This window comes from Chlorocebus sabaeus, chromosome 16 (assembly GCF_047675955.1).
Source record: "Chlorocebus sabaeus isolate Y175 chromosome 16, mChlSab1.0.hap1, whole genome shotgun sequence".
Classification (NCBI taxonomy): Eukaryota; Metazoa; Chordata; class Mammalia; order Primates; family Cercopithecidae; genus Chlorocebus; species Chlorocebus sabaeus.
Genome location: NC_132919.1, coordinates 47454362 through 47478793, shown reverse-complemented (window position 1 = coordinate 47478793; position 24432 = coordinate 47454362). Strand labels below are relative to the sequence as shown.

Sequence of the window (24432 nt, the reverse complement as noted above, 5' to 3'; positions counted from 1 at the left end):
CATTGTGCATGTACTGCTGTGAAAAATGTCAGCTGAACTAAATAAACAGCATGAGTGGTATCTCAGTTGTTTTACTTTCTGGCCCAAGCTTCTCCTCTCATCACAGACAATCAACACAAATTCCAAAGACCAGAGACACGCACCTTGAGTAGAACCAACAGAGTCAGCTCTGTGGGCTCAGAGATAAACTGTCTGATTTTTGATAGGGAACACATAGAAAAGAACTAGTAAATCAATGCCCCAATCAACATATTCACAAGCCATAAAGAACATTCTAAAATAAACATAAATTAATAGGTATTGGTTCTTTCCTGTAGTACTAAAGAACTCCCAGTATGGTGAGGACTCAATCAAGCAAGTTTTCCTTTCTACTTGGTTTTCTATTATACAGTTTCATTCTCACTTAACTTCTCTAATTCCATAAAAAGGGTGAAAAAAAACAAACAAATCTGGATACTAATTTAGTCCTGAAACATGTATTAGCTTTCAAAGTCTTAAATTCTAGTTTATACCAAAATGCACAGTTTTAACAAGAAGAATTTCCAAAATAAAACTTACACAATACTGAGAATCGAATCTTTAAGTTTAATGGAATGGAGACATTTCCTCCACTGGGCTACAGATGAATGGACATACAAACTGCAAGAACAAAGTCAACACTGGTAAGGCATAGAGAACATCAAGACATTGCATATATCTAATAATGATTGAGAAGTTCATTCAGAAGGAAAGAAGAGTAACATAAATTTTAGGAAAAGGTGCTGCTGCTTTTGTGCAATGGTCAGAAAAGAAAAATGAGAGTGAGGGTAGGCCTAAGGTAGAGAAATAGGCTGCTGAGCAAAGAGAAACATATGAAGACTGAAAAGCAGGAACTAGTGCAATGCACAGTCAGTTTCACACACTTACTCCTTGGGCAAAACTCCTTTTTTTGAATTACCTTACCTCTCTACTAGACTGACCTATAACTTTTGGATGACAGAGTGGCCCACATAGGGAGTGGCAAACTATTGCCTACAGGCCAGATCCAGTCTGCCACCTGTTTTAATCCAGCCTGCAAGCTAAGAATAGTTTTTATATTTTTAAAGGTGTGTGTGTGTGGGGGGGGGAAATCAGGGGTATTTTGTGACAGGGGAGATTTATATGAAATTCAAATTTCAGTGCCCATAATGCTCTACTGGAAGACAGCTACGCTAAGTTTGCCAACTCCTCACTTTACAGTATTAGACTCGTATGAAAAAGACGTACTACAGGTTGAGTAACCCTTATTTGAAATGCTTGGGACCAGAGGTGTTCGGATTTCTGACTTTTTCAGATTTTAGAGTGTTTACATTATATATAACAGTTGAGTATTCCTAATTCAAAAATCCAAAATGCTCCAATGAGCATTACCTGCCAGCGTCATATCAGTGGTCAAAAAGTTTCAAATTTTGGATTAGAGATGCTCAACAGTAATCCTGCCTAACCTTTGGAAATGCACAATTTTGTAAAACTCTCCATGTGACTGAAAAGTGAACAAACCATATAATATTAGTTATCATCATCTGACTTTTCAGATTATGATTTGTTTTGCCTATCTTAGTAAAAAATTTATTAAAAGTTGGGATTGGGCCTTCCTGCAGCCAAAATGTTGGTTTAATCCCAGTTTTCCTGCCCACATTCTAGCCTACATAAATTAAATATTCTCTGTCTTTGTGCTGTTCAGGATCTTCTATTTCTGTATCAGCTCCATTTTAAAATTTTACGTACCTCTTCTTCCAAGAATATTATAGAAAGGGAACATTCTGTGACAAAGAAACATATGGCTTACCATTCAGAACCAGTGCAAGTCCAGTTTATGTGGTAGTTACAACATAACATCAAATTGTGTGTATATATAAAATTCTTTCCATTAATCCACACTTTTTGTATTTGTGTTTAGCATATTTTACTTATCTTCCAATTTCAAAAGCAAAAGTAAAACAATAAACATATTCTAATGTTAAAAGTGTTGGCACCTACCAGCCATTTTGAGCTCCAAGCCACATAGTTGGTAAAAGACTACTCATTTTCTGGGCTTCTTCTCTCACCAGGTCTTGTTCATTTGGCAGTACTGATATTTGATCTTTATATGCATCTGAGTCATTGCTGGAAAGGTAGGGCAAAAGGAAAGACATCTGAGTATACTTAACTATAGTTTTCAGGGACTGAATACTTCTATATTTAAGTTTGTTCATTTGTTTATTATTTATTTATTTTTTAGAGATAGGGTATCACTCTGTCACCCAGGCTGGAGTACACTGGCACAAACAGGGCTCACTGCAGCCTTGACCTCCCAGGCTCAAGTGATCTTTCCACCTCAGCCTCCTGAATAACAGGGACTAGAGGCACACACACTATCACACCTGGCTGAAACTTCTAGTTAAAAAAAAAAAAAAAGGAAACCACCAAAATTCCAGAGAAGCCAAAGTCAAAAGCTTACATCACATATTTCAACAATTGTATCAGAAATAACATTAACAAACTAGGAAGCCCAAGGAGCAGATAAGATAATAAGACATAGTAATGAAATACAGCAGTTAATATTCAGACTATTATTATGACTGTCTCTTATTTTGGGTTTTGTCATAGTTTCTTCTCAGGTGAGAGAGAAGGAGGGATACACACATGCAAAAAGAAGGAAGATATATAAAGAGTTACCTAAAATAAATTAATAAACTGAAATATGTTTAATGTTCTACCACAAAACTTTTCTTTTGAATTGTCAGGGCATAATAGCCAGGCTATCAAATTCAAACATGACTTATTCTTAAATTAATAATTCAGGCCAGGTGCGGTGGTTCATGCCTGTAATCCCGGCACTTTGGGAGGGCAAGGTGGGCGGATTTCTTGAGGCCAGGAGTTTAAGACCAGCCTGGCCAACATGGTGAAACCCCCCCCCCCCATCTCTACTAAAAATACAAAAATTAGCTGGGCATGGCAGCACATGCCTGTAATCTCAGCTGCTTGGGAGGCTGAGGCAGGAGAATTGCTTGAACCCGGAAGGCGGAGGTTGCAGTGAGCTAAGATTGCACCACTGCACTCCAGCTTGGGTGACAGGGTGAGATGCCATCTCAAAAAAAAAAAAAAAAAGAATTAAATGTTAACCCATTTATGCCAGAGATTGTAAATTTTTTTTTGTAAAAAATCAGGCCTTAGCGATGACCTTGAGCAGTAGGATATGAATAACTCCCATAATCTTAGCATTCCAATAATGGACCACTAGGCATAAATGGGTTATTAATTAATCTTGCTTACTTTATACACTAAGAGGAAGAATATTAAACTTTAAAAAGGATCTAGTTTAAAGAGACTCTCATCTAGAGGGGATCTAGAAAAGGCAAGAAAGAAAATGAAATAATTCACTAAATGGGCCTAGATTAACCAACCCTTTAAAGGAAGAGCCTAAAACAAATTGTTTTGTTTGTTTGTTTTCTGAGACAGAGTCTTGTTCTGTTTCCCAGGCGGCAGTGCAGTGGTGAGATCATGGCTCTCTGTAGCCCCCAGCTCCCAGGGCTCAAGCAATCCTCCCGCCTCAGCCTCCTGAGTAGCTGGGACCACAGGTGCGTGCTACCATGCCCAGCTAATCATTAAGTTTTTTGTAGAGATGAGGGTCTCACTACGTTGCTTAGGATGGTCTTGAATTCCTGGACTCAAGCAATCCTCCTGCTCTGGCCTCCCAAAATGCTGGGATTATAGGCATGAGCCACTGGAACCATCTGAATTGTTTTTAATAAAATATTTGCACAAAAACTAAATTCAAAAAGGTCATTCACACCCATGTGGGAAACTTGAACAATGGTAGATTTAAACAATGGACAATTTTGCTGATAACTGGAGTAAAAATTAGAGTAGGGATGGGATTAAAATGACAAAGAATTACTAATAGAATGGAAAACAGTAAGTACAAAAAAAAAAAAAAAAAAAGAAAGAAAGAAAGAAAAAAAAAAAAACAGACCAGAGGAGAAAATGAACAGGAAGATTTTGACTAATATATAGTCATACACCTGGTAAAACCATTTTGGAAAATGATGGACAGCATATATGGTGGTGGTTCCACACGATTATACTACTACATTTTTACAGTACCTTGTGCATGTTTACATACATAAATACTTATCATTATGTTCCAATTATCTACAGTATTCAGTACAGTAATATGCTATACAGGTTTCTAGCCTAGGAGCAATGGGCTACACCATATCGCCTAGGTGTGTGATAGGCCATACCATCTAGATTTGTGTAAATGCACTCTATGATGTTCACACAATGATGAAATCACCTGACGCATTTCTCAGAACATATCCCCATTGTTGAGTGATGCATGATTATATTTTTATAGATACGATTTTTTTTTAAGTTGGAAGGTGTACGGAAGAAATGGGAGGGAATATCCAGCGAGAATGATGGAGATGGAATACATGAAGATATCACAAGAATAGGTATCTTTTAGTCCACCACAGTGACACTAATTAGTGGAAATCTTTTGACTGTTTGAGATTATTTTGGTTCCTTTTATCTGTGCACTTCACCCAGTTTCCTAAGTTGATGACCTATTATTATACCTCGACTGATACACTGGGGAGAGGTCTTCTGGGATTTGAACTCCCAAAGGATCTGTAAAGACATGCTCTGTGTAGACGCCAGTTTGGGAGATGTCCACTGTGTCTTCAGCTGATCCCGCATTCCCTTCTGTAGCTTCAGTTGCTTCTTCTGCTGTTGGAACATTTTCATCAACCTCACTATTTTCTGCTTCCATTTCTACAAAGTAAATAAAACACTATTCCGAGTCTGGGCTTTTCTCCTCCAATTATTTCCCCACACAAACCCCTGTTACAGAATTCCATTCCATCTACCCACTCCTTCACACTGTATCATTAAATTAAGAATTCTTGATTCCATTTAACAGTCATTACAGCATCTTTTTTTTTTTGAGATGGAGTCTCGCTCTGTCACCCAGGCTGGAGTGCAGTGGCACAATCTCGGCTCACTGCAAGCTCCACCTCCCGTGTTCACGCCATTCTCCCTCCTCAGCCTCCCCAGTAGCTGGGACTACAGGCACCCGCCACCATGCCTGGCTAATTTTTTGTAATTTTTAGTAGAGATCAGGTTTCCCTGTGTCAGCCAGGATGGTCTTGATCTCCTGACCTTGTGATCCGCCTGCCTTGGCCTTCCAAAGTGCTGGGATTACAGGCATGAGTGACTGCGCCTGGCCTACAGCATCTTCTTTCAAGTTCTTTCAACCTTGTTACTTAAGATCTAAATTAAGTCCATAATGAGGCATCTGAAGGTAGCCTTAGACTCTATACAGATGGCAGGTAAAGAGAATGGATATACCTGGTGGTTTATCCATCACTGGAGAAGCACCATTGGTACTAGGTGAAGTTGCAGCTCCTGTCACACCTTCTGCAGAACAACCAACCACCGTGATGCCTCCTAACAGGCTGTCTGTCTCTGCTGAGCTGTTGCTTGTCATGCTTCCACATAAAGATGCTTTGTCTACCTGACCAGATTCTGAAAGATCTTCTCCTGCAGGGTAGTCTGTTTCTCGTGCACCTGAAAAATAAATCTTCTTGTAACAGCAAAGTAAACTTCTATAAATCACATTTTTTTCACTAAAACAATTACAGGTTTGAAATGTGAGGTGTACAGCTAGTTGAATACAGGTAACATTAAATTTACATAAACAAATCTTCAAAATATGGGAAGGCAACTTTAAAAAATGAAGATAATACTTCTATTAACACAAGTGCAAATAAACATAAAAATGTCAGAAAAGAAACTTTTGTTCTTTTTCTTTTCTTTTTTTGAGACAGAGTCTTACTCTGTCGCCCAGGCTGGAGTACAGTGGCATGATTTCAGCTCACCGCAACCTCCGCCTCCTGGGCTTAAGTGATTCTCCTGCCTCAGCCTCCTGAGTAGCTGGGACTACTGGTGTAAGCCACCATGCCCAGCCAATTTTTGTATTGTTGGAAGAGACAAGGTTTCAGTATGTTGGTCAGGCTGGTCTTGAACTCTCGGCCTCAAGGGATCCACCAATCTCAGCCAAGTCCTGGGATTACAAGCACGAGCCACCATGCCTAGCCAACTTCTGTTCTTAGTGAGCGCCTCAGCAACCACAGGTTAAAAACAATCTATTATACCTGACAACGTCAGTCAAAAAAAAATTTCTTTTAAATTATCAAGACTACTACTACTACTACTACTTGAAGTATAAGCTTCTATCCATTACTGTTAAAAATTAAATACCCCAAGTATATAGGGTGACTTAGTTATTAGTAAAACATTAAAAATTAAGCATTTATAATATAAAAAATATTTACAATGTAAAAATAAATCTCATTTTTTAATTTAGAAAATTGTTTTATTTATATCACACTAAAAACTTTTATTGCAGTAAAAAAATATATAAACAAAATTTGCCACTTTAACCATTTAAAAGTATACAATTCAGTGGCATTAATATTTACAATATTGGCATTAATATTTACAACACTCTGTAGCCATCATCACTATTTTTTTTTTGGAGACAGAGTTTTGCTCTTGTTGCCCAGGCTGGTGTGCAATGGTTCAGTCTTGGCTCACTGTAACCTCCGCCTCCCAGGATCAAGCGATTCTCCTGCCTCAGCCTCCCAAGTAGCTGCGATTACAGGTGCCTGCCACTGCACCCGGCTAATTTTTGTATTTTTAGTAGAGATGGGGTTTTACCATGTTGGCCAGGCTGGTCTCGAACTCCTGACCTCAGGTGATCCACCAACCTCAGCCTCCCAAAGTACTGGGATTACAGGCGTAAGCTACAATGCCAGGCCCTTTTTTTTTTTTTTTTTTTTAAAAAAAAAAAAAAAAAACAAAACACAGGGTCTTACTCCCGTTGCCCAGTGGGGAGTGTAGTGGTGTAATCACAGCTCATTGCAGCCTCGACCTCCCAGGCCCAAGTTATCCTCCCACCTCATTTTTTGATTTTTTTGTGGAAATGAGGTCTCACTATATTGCCCAAACTGGTCTTGAACTTCTGGGCTCAAGTGATCATCCCACCTTGGCCTCTGAAAGTGCTGGGATTATGAGGTGAACCTCCATGCCCGGCCTATTTCTAAAGCTTCTCCATCACCTCACACAGAAACTCTGTTTTTATGAATTTACCTCTTCTAGGCATCTCATATAAGTGGAATCATATATTTGTCCTTTGTGTCTGGCTTATTTCCTTTGGCGTAGTGTTTCCAAGGTTCATCTGTGTTAGAGCGTGTGTCAGAACTTCTACCTAGAGGATAATGCATTGCACTCTTAAACATCTGTTAAGAGGGCTGGGCATCCCAGTACTCTGGGAGGCCAAGGCAGGCAGATCACTTGAGCCCAGGAGTTCCAGACCAGTCTGGGCAACATGGTAAAACCCTGTCTACAGAAAGTACAAAAAACTTAGCCAGGTGTGGTGGTGTGCGCCTGTGGTCCCAGCTACTCAGGAGGCTGAGTTGGGAGGATCACTTGAGCCTGGGAGTCATGGTTGCAATTGAGTTGTGAATGCACCACTGCAATCTGGCCTGGGCAACAAAGTGAGACCCTGTCTCAAAAAACAAAAATAAAAATTTGTTAAGAGGGTAGATCTCAGGCTGGGTTCAGTAGCTCATGCCTGTAATCCCAGCACTTTGGGAGGCCGAAGTGGGTGGATCACTTGAGGTCAGAAGTTCAAGACTAACCTGACTGCCAGGCGTGGTGGGTCACGCCTGTAATCTCAGCACTTTGGGAGGCCGAGGCAGGTGGATCACGAGGTCTAGGGGTTTGAGACCAGCCTGGCCAATATGGTGACACCCTGTCTCTACCAAAAATACAAAAATTAGCTGGGTGTAATGGCTCGTGCCTGTAGTCCCAGCTACTTGGGAGGCTAAGGCAGAAGAACTGCTTGAACCCAGGAGGTAGAGGTTGAAGTGAGCTGAGATGGTGCCACTGCACTCCAGCATGGGTAACAGAGTGAGACTCCATCTCAAAAAAAAATTAAAATAAAATAAAAAGACTAGCCTGACCAACACGGCAAAACCCCGTCTCTAGTGAAAATGCAAAAAAGTAGCCAGGCATGGCGGCAGGCGCCTGTAATTCCAGCTACTCGGGAGGCTGAGGCAGGAGAATCACTTGAACCCGGGAGGTGGAGGTTGCAGTGAGCCAAGATTGTGCCACTGCACTCCAGCCTGGGTAACAGAGTAAGACTCTGTCTCAAAAAAAAAAAAAAAAAGTATCTCATATTAAGTGTTCCACAATAAAATATAAAATATAGAAAAGAACTTCATTCCTTTTCATGACTGAATAATATTCCAACATATGGATATATCACATACACCTCTTTAATTTTTAAACTAATGTTTTAACATCACATAATGTTTAATCCAAAACTTTAGAAGACCTTTCCTTATTAATTAATCCAAACAGTTCTCTGGCTCCCAGTTATCTTCTCAAATTCCCATTGTTTTATTTTCTTCACAGTTATTTTCACTACCTGAAAATATCTTCTTTATTTAATGGTTTCCAGTTTGTTTTTTAATCCTCCCCAACTAGAACATAAGCTTCATGACAGCAAGGTCAAGAACTGCATCTTCAGCTGCCACATCAATGTCCAGCAGGTAGGTGGTGTGGATGGAGGGGAGGGCAGAGAAACGCATGACTCACTCTTACCTGGTACACTTGCAATGCACAGAACATGAGAGTTGCAAACAGTGAAACTGTCTAGAATGTTGCCAGGTTGAACAGCATCAATAATAAGAACTTTTGTAGCCGAATGAGTGCTGGTACAGATCCAGACTAGACTGGATAATTCTTCTTGATTTTTTAACTCCTTCTGCTGTTCCTGTATAGACAAAGGACGAAAAATGTTTCAAACAATAAGTATGTGCAAATATTCATAAGGTGGTGCTGTTACAGTTAAAGGGAATACTATTTCAAATTTATTTCCAGATTATTTGGAAGGATAAAAATACAACCACTGATGTGGTTTGGCTGCATCCCTACCCAAAGCTCAACTTGAATCATATCTCCCCGAATTCCCACGTGTTGTGAGAGGAACCCAGCGGGAGGTAACTGAATCACGGGGCCAGTCTTTCCTGTGCTATTCTCGTGATAGTGAATAAGTCTCACGAGATCTGACAGGTTTATTAGAGGTTTTCACTTTTGCTCATTTTCACTTTTGCTCGTTTTCACTCTTCCTCATTTTCTCTTGCTGCCACCATGTAAGAAGTGCCTTTCATCTCCTGCCATGATTCTGAGGCCTCCCCAGAGGTTACCTATGTAATCCCAACTAAACTTCTTTTTCCTTCCCAGTCTTGGGTATGTGTTTATCAGCAGTGTGAATACAGACTAATACAACCACCTATCAATATTAATTAGTAGATGAAAAACTAGCAGTTAGGCTGGCAGAGTGGCTCACGTCTGTAATCCCAGCACTTTGGGAGGCTGAGGTGGGAGGATTGCTTGAGACCAGGAGTTTGAGACTAGCCTGGTCAACACAGTGAAACCCTCATCTCTACAAAAAAAATAAAAGAATTAGCCAGGTGTAGTGGTGTGGGTGTGTAGTCCCAGTTACTTGGCTGGCTGAGGTGGACGGATCACTTGAGTCCAGGAGGTTAACACTGCAGTGAGCCATGATCATGCCACTGCACTCCAGCCTATGTGATAGAGCGAGACTGTGTCTATAAACAGCAACAACAAAACTAACAGGTAAAGCAGAACAATGATAAAACGTTCTATTATCTTGATCACTGTAGTGATTACATAGGTGTACACATGTGTCAAAACTCTGCCCTATACCCCATTTCAAGTGCACATTTTATTGCATGTAAATTATACCTCGATAAAATTTATTTTAAAAGGGTGCTGAGGGACAGTAAGCCAGGGCATAATAATTCCAGTTAGAAGCTGGACCCAGAGGTGAATTTTGGATGAAAGAGTTAAACTCATAGTCTCATAAACCAGGTCAAATGTTACACACTTACCTTAAGTTCCTGATCTAACTTATCTAAACTACTCTGAGAGGCACTTCGCTGTTTACTGCCTTCTGTATCCAAACCAGCAACATCCTTGTAAAATACACTTGCTCCAACAACAGAACCACCATCTCTGGTCTTCCCACCAGATAAATTGACTCCAACAGCACACCACAGCTTCTCAGGTGAAAAAGAAAACAATATTAAGTCTAGAAATGTTTAGAATTTTCCTTTTTTCTTAAAATAACTAATGGTTGTAAATACAGGTCTTTAATATAACCTAAAATTATAAAATGAACAATAACCTCACCATAGAAGTAATACTTATGCTTTTTTGGTTTTAGAAAAAAAACTACCCAGAGTTTAGAAAATATCTCCTTTAAATTCACAATGAACTTACTTTCATTGATGTATCTTTTTCATCTAGAGGTCTGAGATAGACAGGCACAGGTAAATTTTTCATCTTATTTTCACCTTGACCATTGGTTACCTAATAATGGTGGAAGGAGGAGCGAAAAAGGCACATCAAAAGTGAAATTCTTACAGATCCACTGAGACATGAGCAAGCACTGCTGTTATTTACTCCCTGAAATCAAGCTCAGGTTTTTTTTTTTTTTTTTTTTTTTTTTTTTTGAGACAGGGTTGCTCTACTGCCCAGGCTAGAGTACAGTGGCTCGATCACAGCTCACTGCAGCCTCAATCTGCTGGGCTTACGTGGTCCCCTCCCACCTCAGTCTCCCAGGTAGCTGGGACTACAGGCACAGGCCACCACACCCAGCTAATTTTTTAAATTTTTTGTAGAGATGAGGTCATGCTGTGTTGCCTAGGCTGGTCTCAAACTCCCTGAGCTCAAGCCATTCTCCACCTTGGCCTCCTTGGCCTCCCAAAGTGTTAGGATTATAGGCATGAGCCAATAACAGGCATCATGAGCCGATGACAGGCATCAGCCAATTTTGCCATTCTTATTTCAGCAATTCAATAAACACGATACAATGGGAGCTCAAAAAGAGGCTCTAATTCACACATATGCGCACACATGCACACGCATATGTGTTTGTACATGAACATGTGAGTCTTTTGGGGTAGGAATTACGGAGTAGACAGATAAAGTTCCTGAAGACCTGAACTTAATTTTAAATGAACAGTTTGAAAAGTTCCATGCCAATGATTTTTTTCAATAATGACACTGGTTTTTCAAAAAACGAAATCTTCAAATATTAAACCAGAATTGCTCTGGTGACAGCAGAGCGGGTACCTCAAACTCCACGCACTTAGCCACCCTTTACTGACTCCTCCCCTCCTCACACACTCAGAGCATTTCATTTGAGTTCTACAGCTCCAGAAAACAGCCTGAAAACCACCACCCTCCATGCTTAAATGTGTGCCCAGTCCATGTGGCTGAGATGAGCAGGGCTGAGATGAGCAGGGTTGGGATGAGGACGGTGAATCCTTCATGCCCAGGCACACTCAACTCGCCCTCTTCTTTCCTGCTGGATGCTCTTACCACATGTGCATATTACCTGTTTGTACTTCTGAGGCAGACTCCAGCCAAAAGCCTGCACTCTACCATCTTCCTTCTGAACATGTGCTTTTACCTGACGATACTGCTCTCTCTTTTGTTCTCTGCGTGAGGCTAAACTAGCTTCAGTTCTAAAAGGAAAAAAGATTTTCCTTTTTAATTATGTGAATACATTTAATTACGTTTATCCCCAGTTTTATCTCTCCTCTGTCACTAAAACAGCAAAAACAACAAAAATTTACATGATTTCAAATTAGTTTATTCCAACTGTAACAGCTCCTTAAAAAGTGTTGTAACAGGCTGGGCACAGTGGCTTATGCCTGTAATCCCAGCACTTTGGGAGGCCAAGGAGGGCAGATAGCCTGACGTCAGGAATTCAAGAGCAGCCTGGCCAACATGGTAAAACCCCGTCTCTGCTAAAAATACAAAAATTAGCCAGGCATGGTGGTGCGGACCTATAATTCCAGCTACTCGGGAGGCTGAGGTAGGAAAATCATTTGAACCTGGGTAGTGGAGGTTGTAGTGAGCCAAGATGGCGCCACTGCACTCCAGCCTAGGGGACAAGAACAAAATACCATCTCAAAAAAAAAAAAAGGTGTTATACTAAAGCTGGTCTTTTTAAGTTTGTGTAGTGAATTCAGTGCCTAAGCTTTAACAGGTTAGCAAGCAGCTTTGTTACATTAAATTGAATCATCAGCCACCAAATTTATTTATTTTATTTATTTTTTTGAGACGGAGTCTCCCTGTCACCCAGGCTGGAGTGCAGTGGTGCGATCTCGGCTCACTGCAAGCTCCGCCTCCCAGGTTCACACCATTCTCCTGCCTCAGCCTCCCGAGTAGCTGGGACTACAGGCGCCCACGACCACGCCCGGCTGATTTTTTTGTATTTTTAGTAGAGACGGGGTTTCACCATGTTAGCTAGGATGGTTTCAATTCCTGACTTCGTGATCTGCCCGCCTTGGCCTCCCAAAGTGCTGGGATTACAGGCCTGAGTCACTGTGTTCGGCCCCAGCCACCAAATTTCTACCAGGTTTCAGATGCTGGCCATATGAAACAGGAAAATTCTTAAGTATTTTTGGCTTTTTTGTTGTTGTCGTTCATTCAACAAATATTTACTGAGAATATCCTAATGCCAGAAAATGTGCTGGAAGTGATTTAAAAATTGAATAAATCAGTATCTGCTTAGGAAGATTGATATAGGTTAGATTTTAGATCCCATTAACTTGTTTCAGAAGATAAAAATGCAAACTGATTTGGTAAACTTTGTACTTATAAGGTAAAATATTATTAAAATGATTTTGAAAATAATTTGCCATTCTTTTGGCCATTTAAATTTTCATAAGATGAGTTGCTATGTATATATACCACAGTTAACGTATCTACCTATATGTCAGATACTTTACAGATAATAATTGGATCCAATCACCTTTGAGATAGGTTATCAGATTAATTTTACAGACAGAGAAACTGGGGGCTCTGAAAGGTTAATTTGCCCAAGTATTTGTACCTAATGGGTAGTCAAATCAGGACAGAAAACCAGGTCCTTTGACACTAACAGAAATGTTCAGACATTTAGGATAAAGGCTCATTTATCTCTGAAAACCATTAACATTTCTATTAATAGGTATTTATCAATGTTATCATACCAGCAAAAATGAGGGATTTAAAAAAAATCCTCCTTTTATAAAAACTAAAATGCAATTTTCATAAAAACTGTTGACTATAAGTAATTTACTTAAAGATAGCCAAGTTACAGAAATGATTTTATTTCTTTATTTATTTTTTATTTATTTATTTATTTTTTGAGACGGAGTCTCACTCTGTCACCCAGGCTAGAGCAGTGGCATGATCTCAGCTCGCTGCAACCCCACCTCCTGGGTTCAAGCGATTCTTCTGCCTCAGCCTCCCGAGTAGCTGGGATTACAGCCACACGCCACCATGCTCAGCTAATTTTTGTATTTTTAGTAGAGACAGGGTTTCACCGTATTGGCTAAGCTTGTCTCCAACTCCTGACCTCATGATCCGCCCACCTTGGCCTCCCAAAGTGCTGGGATTACAGGCGTGAGCCACTGCGCCCAGCCCAGAAATGATTTTTTTATAGATTTACCTGAATCCTTATAGCTGATAAAAGGCCAAGAATATTCTGAACCATTAACTTAATTTAGAGTATAACAATTAATTTGAAGAGACTTACTCTTCACTAAGGAAATCAAAGGCTTTGGACTTATCCCCAGGGAGCTGAGATAAGGTGCTGCTTCTTTTCTTGACAGAGGGAGTAACATGAGATGTGGGTGCATTGTACTTCAGATTAACAGGTGGTTCAGGCTTCTTAGTTGTGTTACTTGAGGAGCTGAAAAGTCGGCTGAAACTAAAAGAAGAAAGTATGTCTGCATGTCACATGTACTGTGAGAAACAATCCTTGATGTTCCACAAACTTTTATGCGGAAGAAAATTTCAGAGCACTTTTACAAGGCAATGAATTAGAAATTGGCAAAAACAGTTTCTGTAGTCACACGCTGCAGCCTTAGCAATAACTCATAGCCAAACTCAGACATTCAGCGAAGAGAAACTATTGCTTAGATTGGCGGGTGCCTGTTCTTTAACCAGCAATTTCCATAATGAAAGCAAGAAGCTCTTAAGTAGAGGAAACTTCTCCTACTAAATAAATATATACTTTTTTGGTTTTTTTTGCTAGCTCCTACTTGGTGCAAGGTAAGAGCGATTGTTAAACAGCAAGGTTATGGCTGTGTGATGTGAATAGAAGCTTAGTATGTCAGTTCTAAAAATAGCTTATTATAATCAAGTACTAGCACACATATTACCATGTTAACACACATCTTATACATTTTCTGATTAAGCTCAATTTAAATAACTACTTTCAGGTCTATTTTTTTTTTAAACTGACACTTCCATTAAATAGCAGATTCACCAAAAATGGGTAAGTTTTAATCACAGTAAACACATAGTACTTCTAGCACAAACATAACCCAAGCCCAATACATATACAATACTACTCAAACCCTACAAGCACTAAATTCCTCATCTTCACTTTGTAAGGTTTCTTACAATTACAAAACCAGCCAATCAGAAACCTATTTAATGGGGATCCAGGTCACTTTCAAGTCTATAAATAATTCCCATTATTTAAATTTGGCAGAGGATTGCAACAAATGCACAATCAACATGATGCAGCTTACAATATCATATTTTTTGTCCTTGAGAACAGCCTTACCGAGTTGGCACACTATAGATTAAAAAAAAAAAAAAGTTCAGTTTAGCTACTTACCCATTACCCTAGTTTAAAAAAAAATGAAGGAAAGACACCAACATGGCACAAGTATACATATGTAACAAACCTGCACGTTGTGCACATGTACCCTACAACTTAAAGTATAATAATAATAAATAAATTAAAAAAAAAAAAAAAGAAGGAAAGAAAATGGACATAAAATCATTCTTGGAAATAAATTTTGACTGCAATTTTCTTGTCTCATGTGCTGTCTAACGTCTTCATTTGTTTTTCAATACTTACAACTGCCAAATGCTTGACCTTTTTTTTTCCTGCATGGCTGGATTTTCTCGTGATGCCCTACATTCAAAAAGAAAAGAAAAGAAATATGTTATCAGTGAGGTAGTCTACCTTTCTTTCTGAAGAACAAGAGACCCAAGAAGTTCATGGGATACTCAGAGAGTCAACAATTAAATTCAATAAATACAGTAGTTACTTTGACCTACCATGTGTCAATCTGCTAAAGCTAATTCTACCAAGAAAAATAAAATTATCATCCCTCCCTCAAAGAGCTTAGTCTACCGACAGAGGATTATAATATGTGCTAGACAGATAGCCAACATGCCTGAATGGTATTTAACATTTTTTATTGAAAAGACACCCTCTAACTTTCCCTTTTATTAAAATATTGCCTTGTAAATTCCCATCTTTACATGAAAGTCTCTATCACCTGTATTCACAGCTCTTACAAAATAGCTTGAAACTTTGGCGTTCTGAGGGGTCATTTTTCACAAGACTAAAACTTCTCCGTGACTGGAAAGATGACCACAGCAGGGAAGAGGATAAACTTGATTGACAGGTAATTCAACAAAATTTCAGAAAATAGGATATTCCAAATTGATTTATAAGGTGGTAGGGATTCTGCCATCATAAACAGAGCTCCCTTTTCATTACTTTTTTGTTACGAACTAAATTAAAAGCATTCTTTAATTCAGTGAATAAGTTAAAAGTAAGCTACCATTTCCTTTAATTTGTTGACTACCACTTGGCTGCTAGAGTTAAAAACAGCAATGGAAAGTGAAGTCCGGCTGGGCACAGTGGCTCACGCCTGTAATCCCAGCACTTTGAGAAGCCAAGGCGGGTGGATCACTTGAGATCAAAAGTGCGAGACCAGCCTGACCAACATGACGAAACCCTGTCTCTACTAAAAAAATACAAAAATTAGCTGGGAATGGTAGTACACACCTGGAAACCCAGCTACCAGGGAGGCCAAAGCAGGAGAATTGCTTGAACCCAGTGGGTGGAGGATGCAGTGAGCTGAGATTGCACCTCTGCACTCCAGTCTGGGCAACAGAGCAAGACTCCATCTCAATAAATAAAGTCCACTTTCAGTTTTTTGAATATTTACTATTTATTCGATATCCACTAAATACTGCAGTTAAGAACACACTTCTTAGTGGGTTAGTTTCATTGTCTAGTAAATATAGATTAGAATACTGATCTTCCTTATGGGCAGTTATAAGCAATTACAATTACAGCAAATTGTAAAATGATGTGTTAAAACACTTGATTCTAGTATAACATTGGTAAAGGGTACATAAACTGAAATAAATGATGTAATACTAAGGAAGTAAAAGTTGGCAATTAGGGAATATGCTCATAAATTTAAAAACAACATATGAATGTATACTATTATTGGTAAATCTGATGGGGACAGCTCATTTATAAACTTTTCGGGAGCTCTTTCTAAATTAAAGAAACACTATTACTGAGACTATGACCATTAGATGGCAGCATCGGGTGAGATTTAAGAGCCACCTGACTGAAAGATACCAATGGAAGGGTGTAATTGGCACAAACAGTTAGAAAAGAGGGAAAGACATCAAGCAAGAGTATTTGACAGAAAGACACTGAGTCAAAATAATTGATTTTCCTGTGTTGCATATGAAATTGTGATCTTTTCCTGACATTACCGGGAAAGTAGTATTGATTTCTACACATGAAAAATGACCATCATTCCTAAGTAATAATAATTGCCTTTTAGAGGTCATCGTAACATCCTCCAAGATCCCTTACTGGCCCAAAAAGCACCTCCTTTGATCACATTCTGTTGCTAATTCTGAGTGTTACTTTAGAAAGTCTCTCCTAGTAAACAGAGAAAGGGACTTGGATCTCACAGGGCAGGACTTTAGTTCCAAATGAAGGAATATTCAAACCTACAAAATAATAGTAGGAAAATAATGGAGTGCTTGTTATACACACCGAATCATCTCTGTCCATCGAACAGCTTCTTGAAGCTCCATCAATCTCTCTTTATACTGGTTTCTCTCCATAAGAACACGGGCCATTTCTACTCTAGTAAACCGTTTCCTCTGGGCTGTGGGAATATCACTCTATAATGACAAGAAAATGAGAGATCATTCTGGAAGCTTGTATATGTCTTGGTGTTCATCTCAGAGTTATGCAAAATCTTCCAGTTTTTAAGCATTCCTTAATTTCTAATCTAGTAGATCATTTAAAGAAAAATGGCCTTATAACAAAATCAACAAAGAGATTTTTTAAAATTATTTTTTAAAATATATTTTTTGAGACAGGGTCTTGATCTGTTGCCCACCCTGAAGCACAGTGGTGAAATCACAGCTCACTGCAGCCTCAAACTTCTGCGTTAAAGCAATCTGCCCACCTCAGCCTCCTGAGTAGCTTGGACTACAGGTACATGCTAACATGCCTGATTAATTTTTAAATTTTTTTGTAGAGACAGGGTCTCGTTATGTTGCCCAGGCTGGTCTTGAAATACTGGACTCTAGTGGTCCTCCTGCCTCAGCTTCCCAAAGTGTTGGGACTATAGGTGTAAGCCACTGTGCCCAGCCAACAAAGAGATTTAAATAATCACTCATGACTACAAAGATAAAAGGTGGCAATTTAATTTCTGAATATATACACACATATTTGAACATATTACAAAGAAATCATAAAGAGTAGTGGGGGTCTATTCTTGTAGTTCTTAAAAATATATGAAAAATAAGGCTAAAAAATAGAATAGTAGGGGGCAGGACACATTGGCTCACGCCTGTAGTAGCAGCACTTTGGGAGTCTGAGGCAGGTAGATTGCTCGAGCTTAGTGAGACCAGCCTAGGCAACATAGTAAAACCCAGTAGCCAGGAGTGGTGGCACACATCTGTAGTTCCAGCTACTTGGGAAGCTGAGGTAGGAAGATGGCTTGAGCTGGGAGGTCGAGGCTGCAGTGAGCCATGATCATACCACTGCAGTTCAACTTGGGCAAGAGAGTGCAATCCTGTCTTTAAAAAACAAAACTACAACAACAACAACAAAAAAACAGTAGGGCCAGGCATGATGGTCCATGCCTATAATCCTAGCACTTTGGGAGTATCACCTGAGCCCAGGAATTTGAGACAGCCTTGGCAATGTGGTGTGAGATCCCATCTCTACAGAAAATAAAAAATTAGCCAGGTATGGGGTGGCACACAACTTTGGTCGCAGCTACTCAGGAGGCTGAGGTTAAAAAAATAAAACTTGCATAGAATTGCTCGAGGCCAAGAGTTCAAGACCAGCCTAGGCAACACAGTGAGACCCTGGCTCTACAAAAAATTAAATTAAATTAATAGCCAGGTGAGGTGGCATGCACCTGTAGTCCCAGCTACTTGGGAGGTTGAGGTAGGAGGATCACTTGAGCCCAGGAGTTCAAGGCTGTAGTGAGCTATGATTGTCACTGGACTCCTCCAGCCTGGGTGACACAGCGAGACTGTCTTTAAAAAATAGTAATAATACTAAAATAAAAATAAAGAATAGTGCAGATTTTAAACTAAAACCAAAATTGTAGCCGGGCGCGGTGGCTCAAGCCTGTAATCCCAGCACTTTGGGAGGCCGAGACGGGTGGATCACGAGGTCAGGAGATTGAGACCATCCTGGCTAATACGGCGAAACCTCGTCTCTACTAAAAATACAAAAAAAACTAGCCGGGTGATTTGGCGGGCGCCTGTAATCCCAGCTACTCGGGAGGCTGAGGCAGGAGAATGGCGTAAACCCGGAGGCGGAGCTTGCAGTGAGCTGAGATCTGGCCACTGCACTCCAGCCTGGGTGACACAGCGAGACTCCGTCTCAAAAAAAAAAAAAAAAAAGAAACACCGAAATTGTTATCTACATAGATTTAATATGCTATTGTAAGTTTCAACTAAAAATGTTGCTCTAACATTATTTTAAATCATGCTCTGTAACAATTGTCACTCCGAAAATAGTTATAAGCTAGTTCCATTTATCTCAAATTACCAAACCACATACTCACCTGAGACCAGCATGAAGGGTAAACTTACTGCCTAGTTACCAAGGTATTCAACTATAAGAGTCGCTAAAATACCAACATAAATGTAAACAGATGGAGACAATTGTATTAGTCAGAATTACTCTTAGAGAGAATATGTGAATATAGAGTAAGCATAGGGGTAAGACCTCAAAGGAGCACGGCTCAAGTCAATGTCCTATAGGCTTTCATTATCCACATTTTGCATCAAAGCTGAAAGGTTTGGGACAGTAAGAAAGACGCTAAGCTTAGCCCTTAGCAGTCCTCCTCCTTTGTTGTTCTGTTATAGAACCTGGGCCTCTCCTTTCAATAAAGTTAAACAACAAGTGATAAAGATCTTAAGTTTATAACACAGCAAGCCCACTAGTAGGTATGTACTCTGGAAAGGCTACTGCTCCTGCCCACCTGGAGACTTGTACTGTAATGTTTGTAACAACAGCAATGTAAAAAGCTGAGACAAACTAAATATTCCTTAACAGAAAAATAAAAACATAAATTGTAGACTATTCATTCAATGGGGTATCATAAAGTAGTAAACATGAATGATAACTACAGCACTATATTAAAACGTGGATGAATCTCAAAAACATGCCACTGAGGAAAAGAAGCTGGTCCCCAAGACTAAATATAGTGTGAAACACAAAAAAGTAAAAATTAAACCATATATACATATGTGATATGATAAAATTACTTTTCAAAGTTAAGCAAATGATAAATATAGGATAGCAGCTTTCTCTGCAGGGGAGGAACACAGAATAGTTCAATGTTTAGCAATGTTCTAATGATCAGATTGGGTGGTAGGTTCAAAATGTTAATTTATTATGATTCATAACCTGCAGGCCTTACATGTTTTTGTGTGTATCATTAAATAAGATATTAAAAAACAGAGACTGAAGGGGCACCAAGTGATCATTCTGTCCAAAACAACCATATATCTTTGGTCTGACCTTTGACCTGCAAATATCTGTTATAAGAATGATTATGACGCTGGGCTGGGTGGCTCACACCTGTAATCCCAGCACTGTGGGAGGCTGACTGGGGTGGATTACCTAAAGCCAGGAGTTAAGAGACCAGCCTGGCCAACATGGCAAAATCCCACCTCTACCAAAAATACAAAAAATTAGCCAAATTAGACCTGTAGTCCCAGCTCCTTGGGAGGCTGAGGCACAAGAATGGCTTGAACCTGGAAGGTGGAAGTTGTAGTGAGCTGAGATCGCACTACTGCACTCCAGCCTCGGTGACAGACTGAGACTCTGCCTCAAAAAAAAAAAAAAAAAAGAAGACTAGAAGTATGCTAAGCATATTAGCAAGAAGCTCATGTTTATTCTTTTGTACTTACGTTCACAACAATATGAACTAATTGGCTAGTACTAAAGTTCTAGACTTCACCTTTTGTTTAATGCTATTAAATAATTATTATTGTTAAGCTTTCATATTTCTAAATTAAAATTTGAAACCAAACAACAATAACAACAACCAAAAACCCCAAAATGTCCCAGTTGGTCCTCAGACTTGAATATGCAAATACAGGTGCACAGAGGCACAGAGGGAAAACGAACACACTGCATGGAGCCAGAAAGCTCAGCATCTGGATACCATGTAAAAGCATGAGCTATCCTATTCATGACCATTAACATGTTTCCTGACTTTTAAAAATCTTTATAGTATTATATCCAAAGCTTACTTAGAAAGAGCTTCCCAAAATACCAAAACCTGGTAAGGTAAGAAAAAAAGTCCAGAACTGTAAACCTACATCATCATCATCTTTTGCTTTTTGCCTTGCATCTTCAGCTTCTGCTCGAGCTCTAGTGGGGAAAAAACAAAACAAAACATGTTATTTGAATTGAGCTCATCTTTTCAAAAAAAAAAAAAAAAAAAAAGAGAGAGAGAGAGTAGGTCAACAATTTTAACTACCACTAAAGGATTATTTTTCTTTTCCCAAACAGGGAAAAGAAAAATATTTAGCCACCTTCATTTGGTGGAGTATCATCATATCATAGCATTGTTTTCAGAAATAAACAGGTATTAAAGAAAGCGGGATTAAAAAAAATAATGTTTTAGGCCGGGCGCGGTGGCTCAAGCCTATAATCCCAGCACTTTGGGAGGCCGAGACGGGTGGATCACGAGGTCAGGAGATCGAGACCATCCTGGCTAACATGGGGAAACCCCGTCTCTACAGAAAAATACAAAAAACTAGCCGGGCGAGGTGGCGGGTGCCTGTAGTCCCAGCTACTCGGGAGGCTGAGGCAGGAGAATGGCGTGAACCCGGGAGGCGGAGCTTGCAGTGAGCTGAGATCCGGCCACTGCACTCCAGCCTGGGCGGCAGAGCGAGACTCCGTCTCAAAAAAAAAAAAAAAAAAGTTTTAATTTTCCTTATTATCAAAACAAAGATGTTTGAACAGTCTCCAACTTTTTTTGCATCATTATAGACATAAAAAATGACAGTACTTAGGCCGGGTGCAGTGCCTTATGCCTGTCATCCCAGCACTTTGGGAGGCCAAGGCAGGTGGATCACCTGAGGTCAGGAGTTCAAGACCAGCCTGCCCAACATGGTGAAACCCTGTCTCCACTAAAAGTACAAAAATTAGCCGTGTGTGGTGGCAGGTGCCTGTAATCCCAGCTACTCAGAAGGCTGAGGCAAGAGAATCGCTTGAACTCAGGAGGCAGAGGTTGCAGTGAGCCATGGCCTTGCCACTTCACCCCAGCCTGGGTGACAGGATAGGCTAGGAACTGAAGAGGCCTGCTCACAGCAGAGGCAATGGGCTGGGGCACTTTGCCCTCTCCCAGGCAGCTCTTGGCCTTCCAGGCTTAAGTGGACAGAAGGTCTCAGTCTCAGGGTTACACCCGTAACCCTTTGTGGCATAACTGGCAAAGAGTTTGGTTTAAAATAACACAGTTAAAACTTACTTCCTAAGCTCTTCCTCCAATTCTTTGTTCTTTTCCTCTAGCTTCAGTTTGGCTTGCTTCACAGCCTCCAATTCCCCTTGCAGCACATCTTTCTCACAGGTCAGTTCATCCACTTTTGCTATCAAATCATTCTTCACTATGTTCAAAGCATTTCTAAGAAACACATATTTCAAGTGCATCATTACAAATAAATATTCTTTCCATCTTTCAGCTATTCCTTTGTAGACTAAAGTAACTGTACAACCATAAAGATGAATAATTTAATACTTCAAGACATTCTACCTGATGCTGTTTGTAGATAAATGCAAAAAGAACACAAAGCAACAGTCTAAGGTTTTACTCATTTATCAAATGAATAAAACAAGACAGACCATCAATTACTAAAAAGTGAGAATATTAAATTTTAAAAATAGCATTCATGAGGTTACTATTGTTAATAATTCCTGAGAATATATTACCCAATCAATAAAGTAAAATTATTCCTTGATGTTACCTTTAATAAATAATGAGAAAACAGTCTAAACTGGAAAGTTAAGACAGTCTAAGCTGAAGAAAAAAAACGGAGATCCAGTTCCTTTGGGCATAGTGGGCATAGGACCTCATTATAACTGTATTCTGTCTTGGATATACACAGATGTTCCAAAGTTGCTCTGATACAGCAAACTGATAAAGGAACCCAGTCAGCTTTTCCACATGACTGGGGATCTGTCCCACTAAATGTGTCTGAGGGCTTAAGACTCCACAAATTGCACCCAAGGATGCACAGCTCAGGAAGGCAGCTCTGAAGAGGAAGGCTGAGAATACTTCAAAATATTTGTCTGGAAATAAAAGAAACCCCAGGAGAAGAGATAAGAAAACAGACAAATGTCAGGGGAGGGAATAAAAAAAAGTGTAAAACCAGGACAAATCCAGAAGATTAAGAAAAAGGCATGGATACTTATAGAGTGAAAAGGAGATGACAATTTGTTTCTCCAAAAAAACAGGGCAAGGAAACATATCCATCAGGGCAATGTAGGTCCCAACATTACATGCATGCGCGCGTGTGTGTGTGTGTGTACACTTAGAGGAGGGGAACAAGATGGGACAGGGAGATTCCATTAGTATTATGTTAAAATGATGAAGTGTCATTGACTTGGACAAGAATAAAATTCTTTATCTTCTGTTGTTAAAATTTCACATATACTTACTTGGTTTCCAACAGTTGTGTATTTTCTAATATAAGATTCTCAACTTCCCGACCCATTCCTATCAAAAGAAAAAAGATAAAGACTTTGAAAATAAATACATCAATAATCATATACATTTAAAATATAAGCTATAGTCACAAGTTTTATTTTAGAAATGTTATCTGTCCTTTATTAATCTTATTTTGTTTATTTCATTTGATGGATCTACTTTAATAGATTATAAAATTATAAATAATTATTCATTACAAACAAGGCTAAAGATTTTGTTGGCCAATTTCTTTCTTAAATCTGGATTGGCTTGCTAGGGAATGAGGCCAATTTTCAATATCTGTTAGTCTATATTTTATTTCTCATAGATAATATTTCAAAAGGATCAAGACTTTTCTGCCAAATATTCTAATATTCCAACATTATTTAGGGGAAAAAAGAACAGCTTTAATATGGATCTAAATTGTTTCTAAATCACATCTGACCTTGGAGGCTTTTGCCTAAAAATTAGACCTTATTAATAGAGAACAGGCAAAACCAAGGCCAAAGAAAGACAGAACCCCAAGGCAGATGAAACCTTACCAAAGAAATTATGGTCTTAAAGCCCATGCATTCCATGTAAAGCAAAAACAAAGAACAAGAAATGTTTTACGTAAGAAACAGCATGAAAACAGATTATTAATCTATAAAGTTTTATACATGATATGAAAAACATCTGGAATCACAATGTTATGATTTAATGTATAACGATGTGCAAAAGACAGAAATAAAGATGATTTCCTTCATTCATAAGGATGCTGATATACCTAAAAAATGCTTTACCAATTCTTTCTCATAATAAAAATGACTATAATTAGATTGAAAATCTTCAATCAACAATACAAACTTTCCTTCAAAGTGCCACCTATAAAATAATAATGTTCAGTTATCACTTGAGTGGCTATCTTTGACAGTGTTTGGCATTTTAATGACTACTGTGAGACAGGCACATACAGCATCCAATGCAAGATCCAATGGAGTGGTCTTTAGGGAGAAGAAAGCTAGTAATTTGATTCTCCTGAGAAACTGAAGAAATGAAACAACACACTAGGGAATACCACTCAAAAAACAAAAAGTCAAAGCAAAACAAAAAAAACCCAAAAAACCAAAAAAACCCACCAGTCACTCATCTCAAGGAATTGTGAGCTAATAATGTTGGAAAATCACATACAATGGAAGAAGTAATAATCATAACCCAAGTAAACAGTTAGAAAACTACACAAGACGCCTCTTTATTTTAAAAAAGGTAATTTTCCAAATGATTTTAA

At 39.1% G+C, this 24432-nt stretch overlaps 1 protein-coding gene across 9 annotated transcripts in view; it reads right to left on the bottom strand.

The window, feature by feature from the left end:
* SPAG9 (sperm associated antigen 9) overlaps positions 1-24432 on the bottom strand; it is a 163073-nt gene that overhangs the window by 23103 nt on the left and 115538 nt on the right. For all 9 annotated transcript variants that reach the window (XM_073004939.1, XM_008011451.3, XM_008011452.3 and 6 more), the window contains 14 exons: positions 23138-23195; positions 21951-22103; positions 20797-20848; positions 16988-17118; positions 15029-15085; positions 13691-13864; positions 11498-11627; positions 10378-10467; positions 9987-10154; positions 8674-8845; positions 5353-5571; positions 4581-4776; positions 1999-2124; positions 559-639 (listed from right to left, as the gene is read on the bottom strand). In XM_073004939.1, the coding sequence (XP_072861040.1) occupies positions 559-639; positions 1999-2124; positions 4581-4776; positions 5353-5571; positions 8674-8845; positions 9987-10154; positions 10378-10467; positions 11498-11627; positions 13691-13864; positions 15029-15085; positions 16988-17118; positions 20797-20848; positions 21951-22103; positions 23138-23195 (1807 nt within the window). The remainder of the gene's footprint in view (positions 1-558; positions 640-1998; positions 2125-4580; positions 4777-5352; positions 5572-8673; positions 8846-9986; positions 10155-10377; positions 10468-11497; positions 11628-13690; positions 13865-15028; positions 15086-16987; positions 17119-20796; positions 20849-21950; positions 22104-23137; positions 23196-24432) is intronic.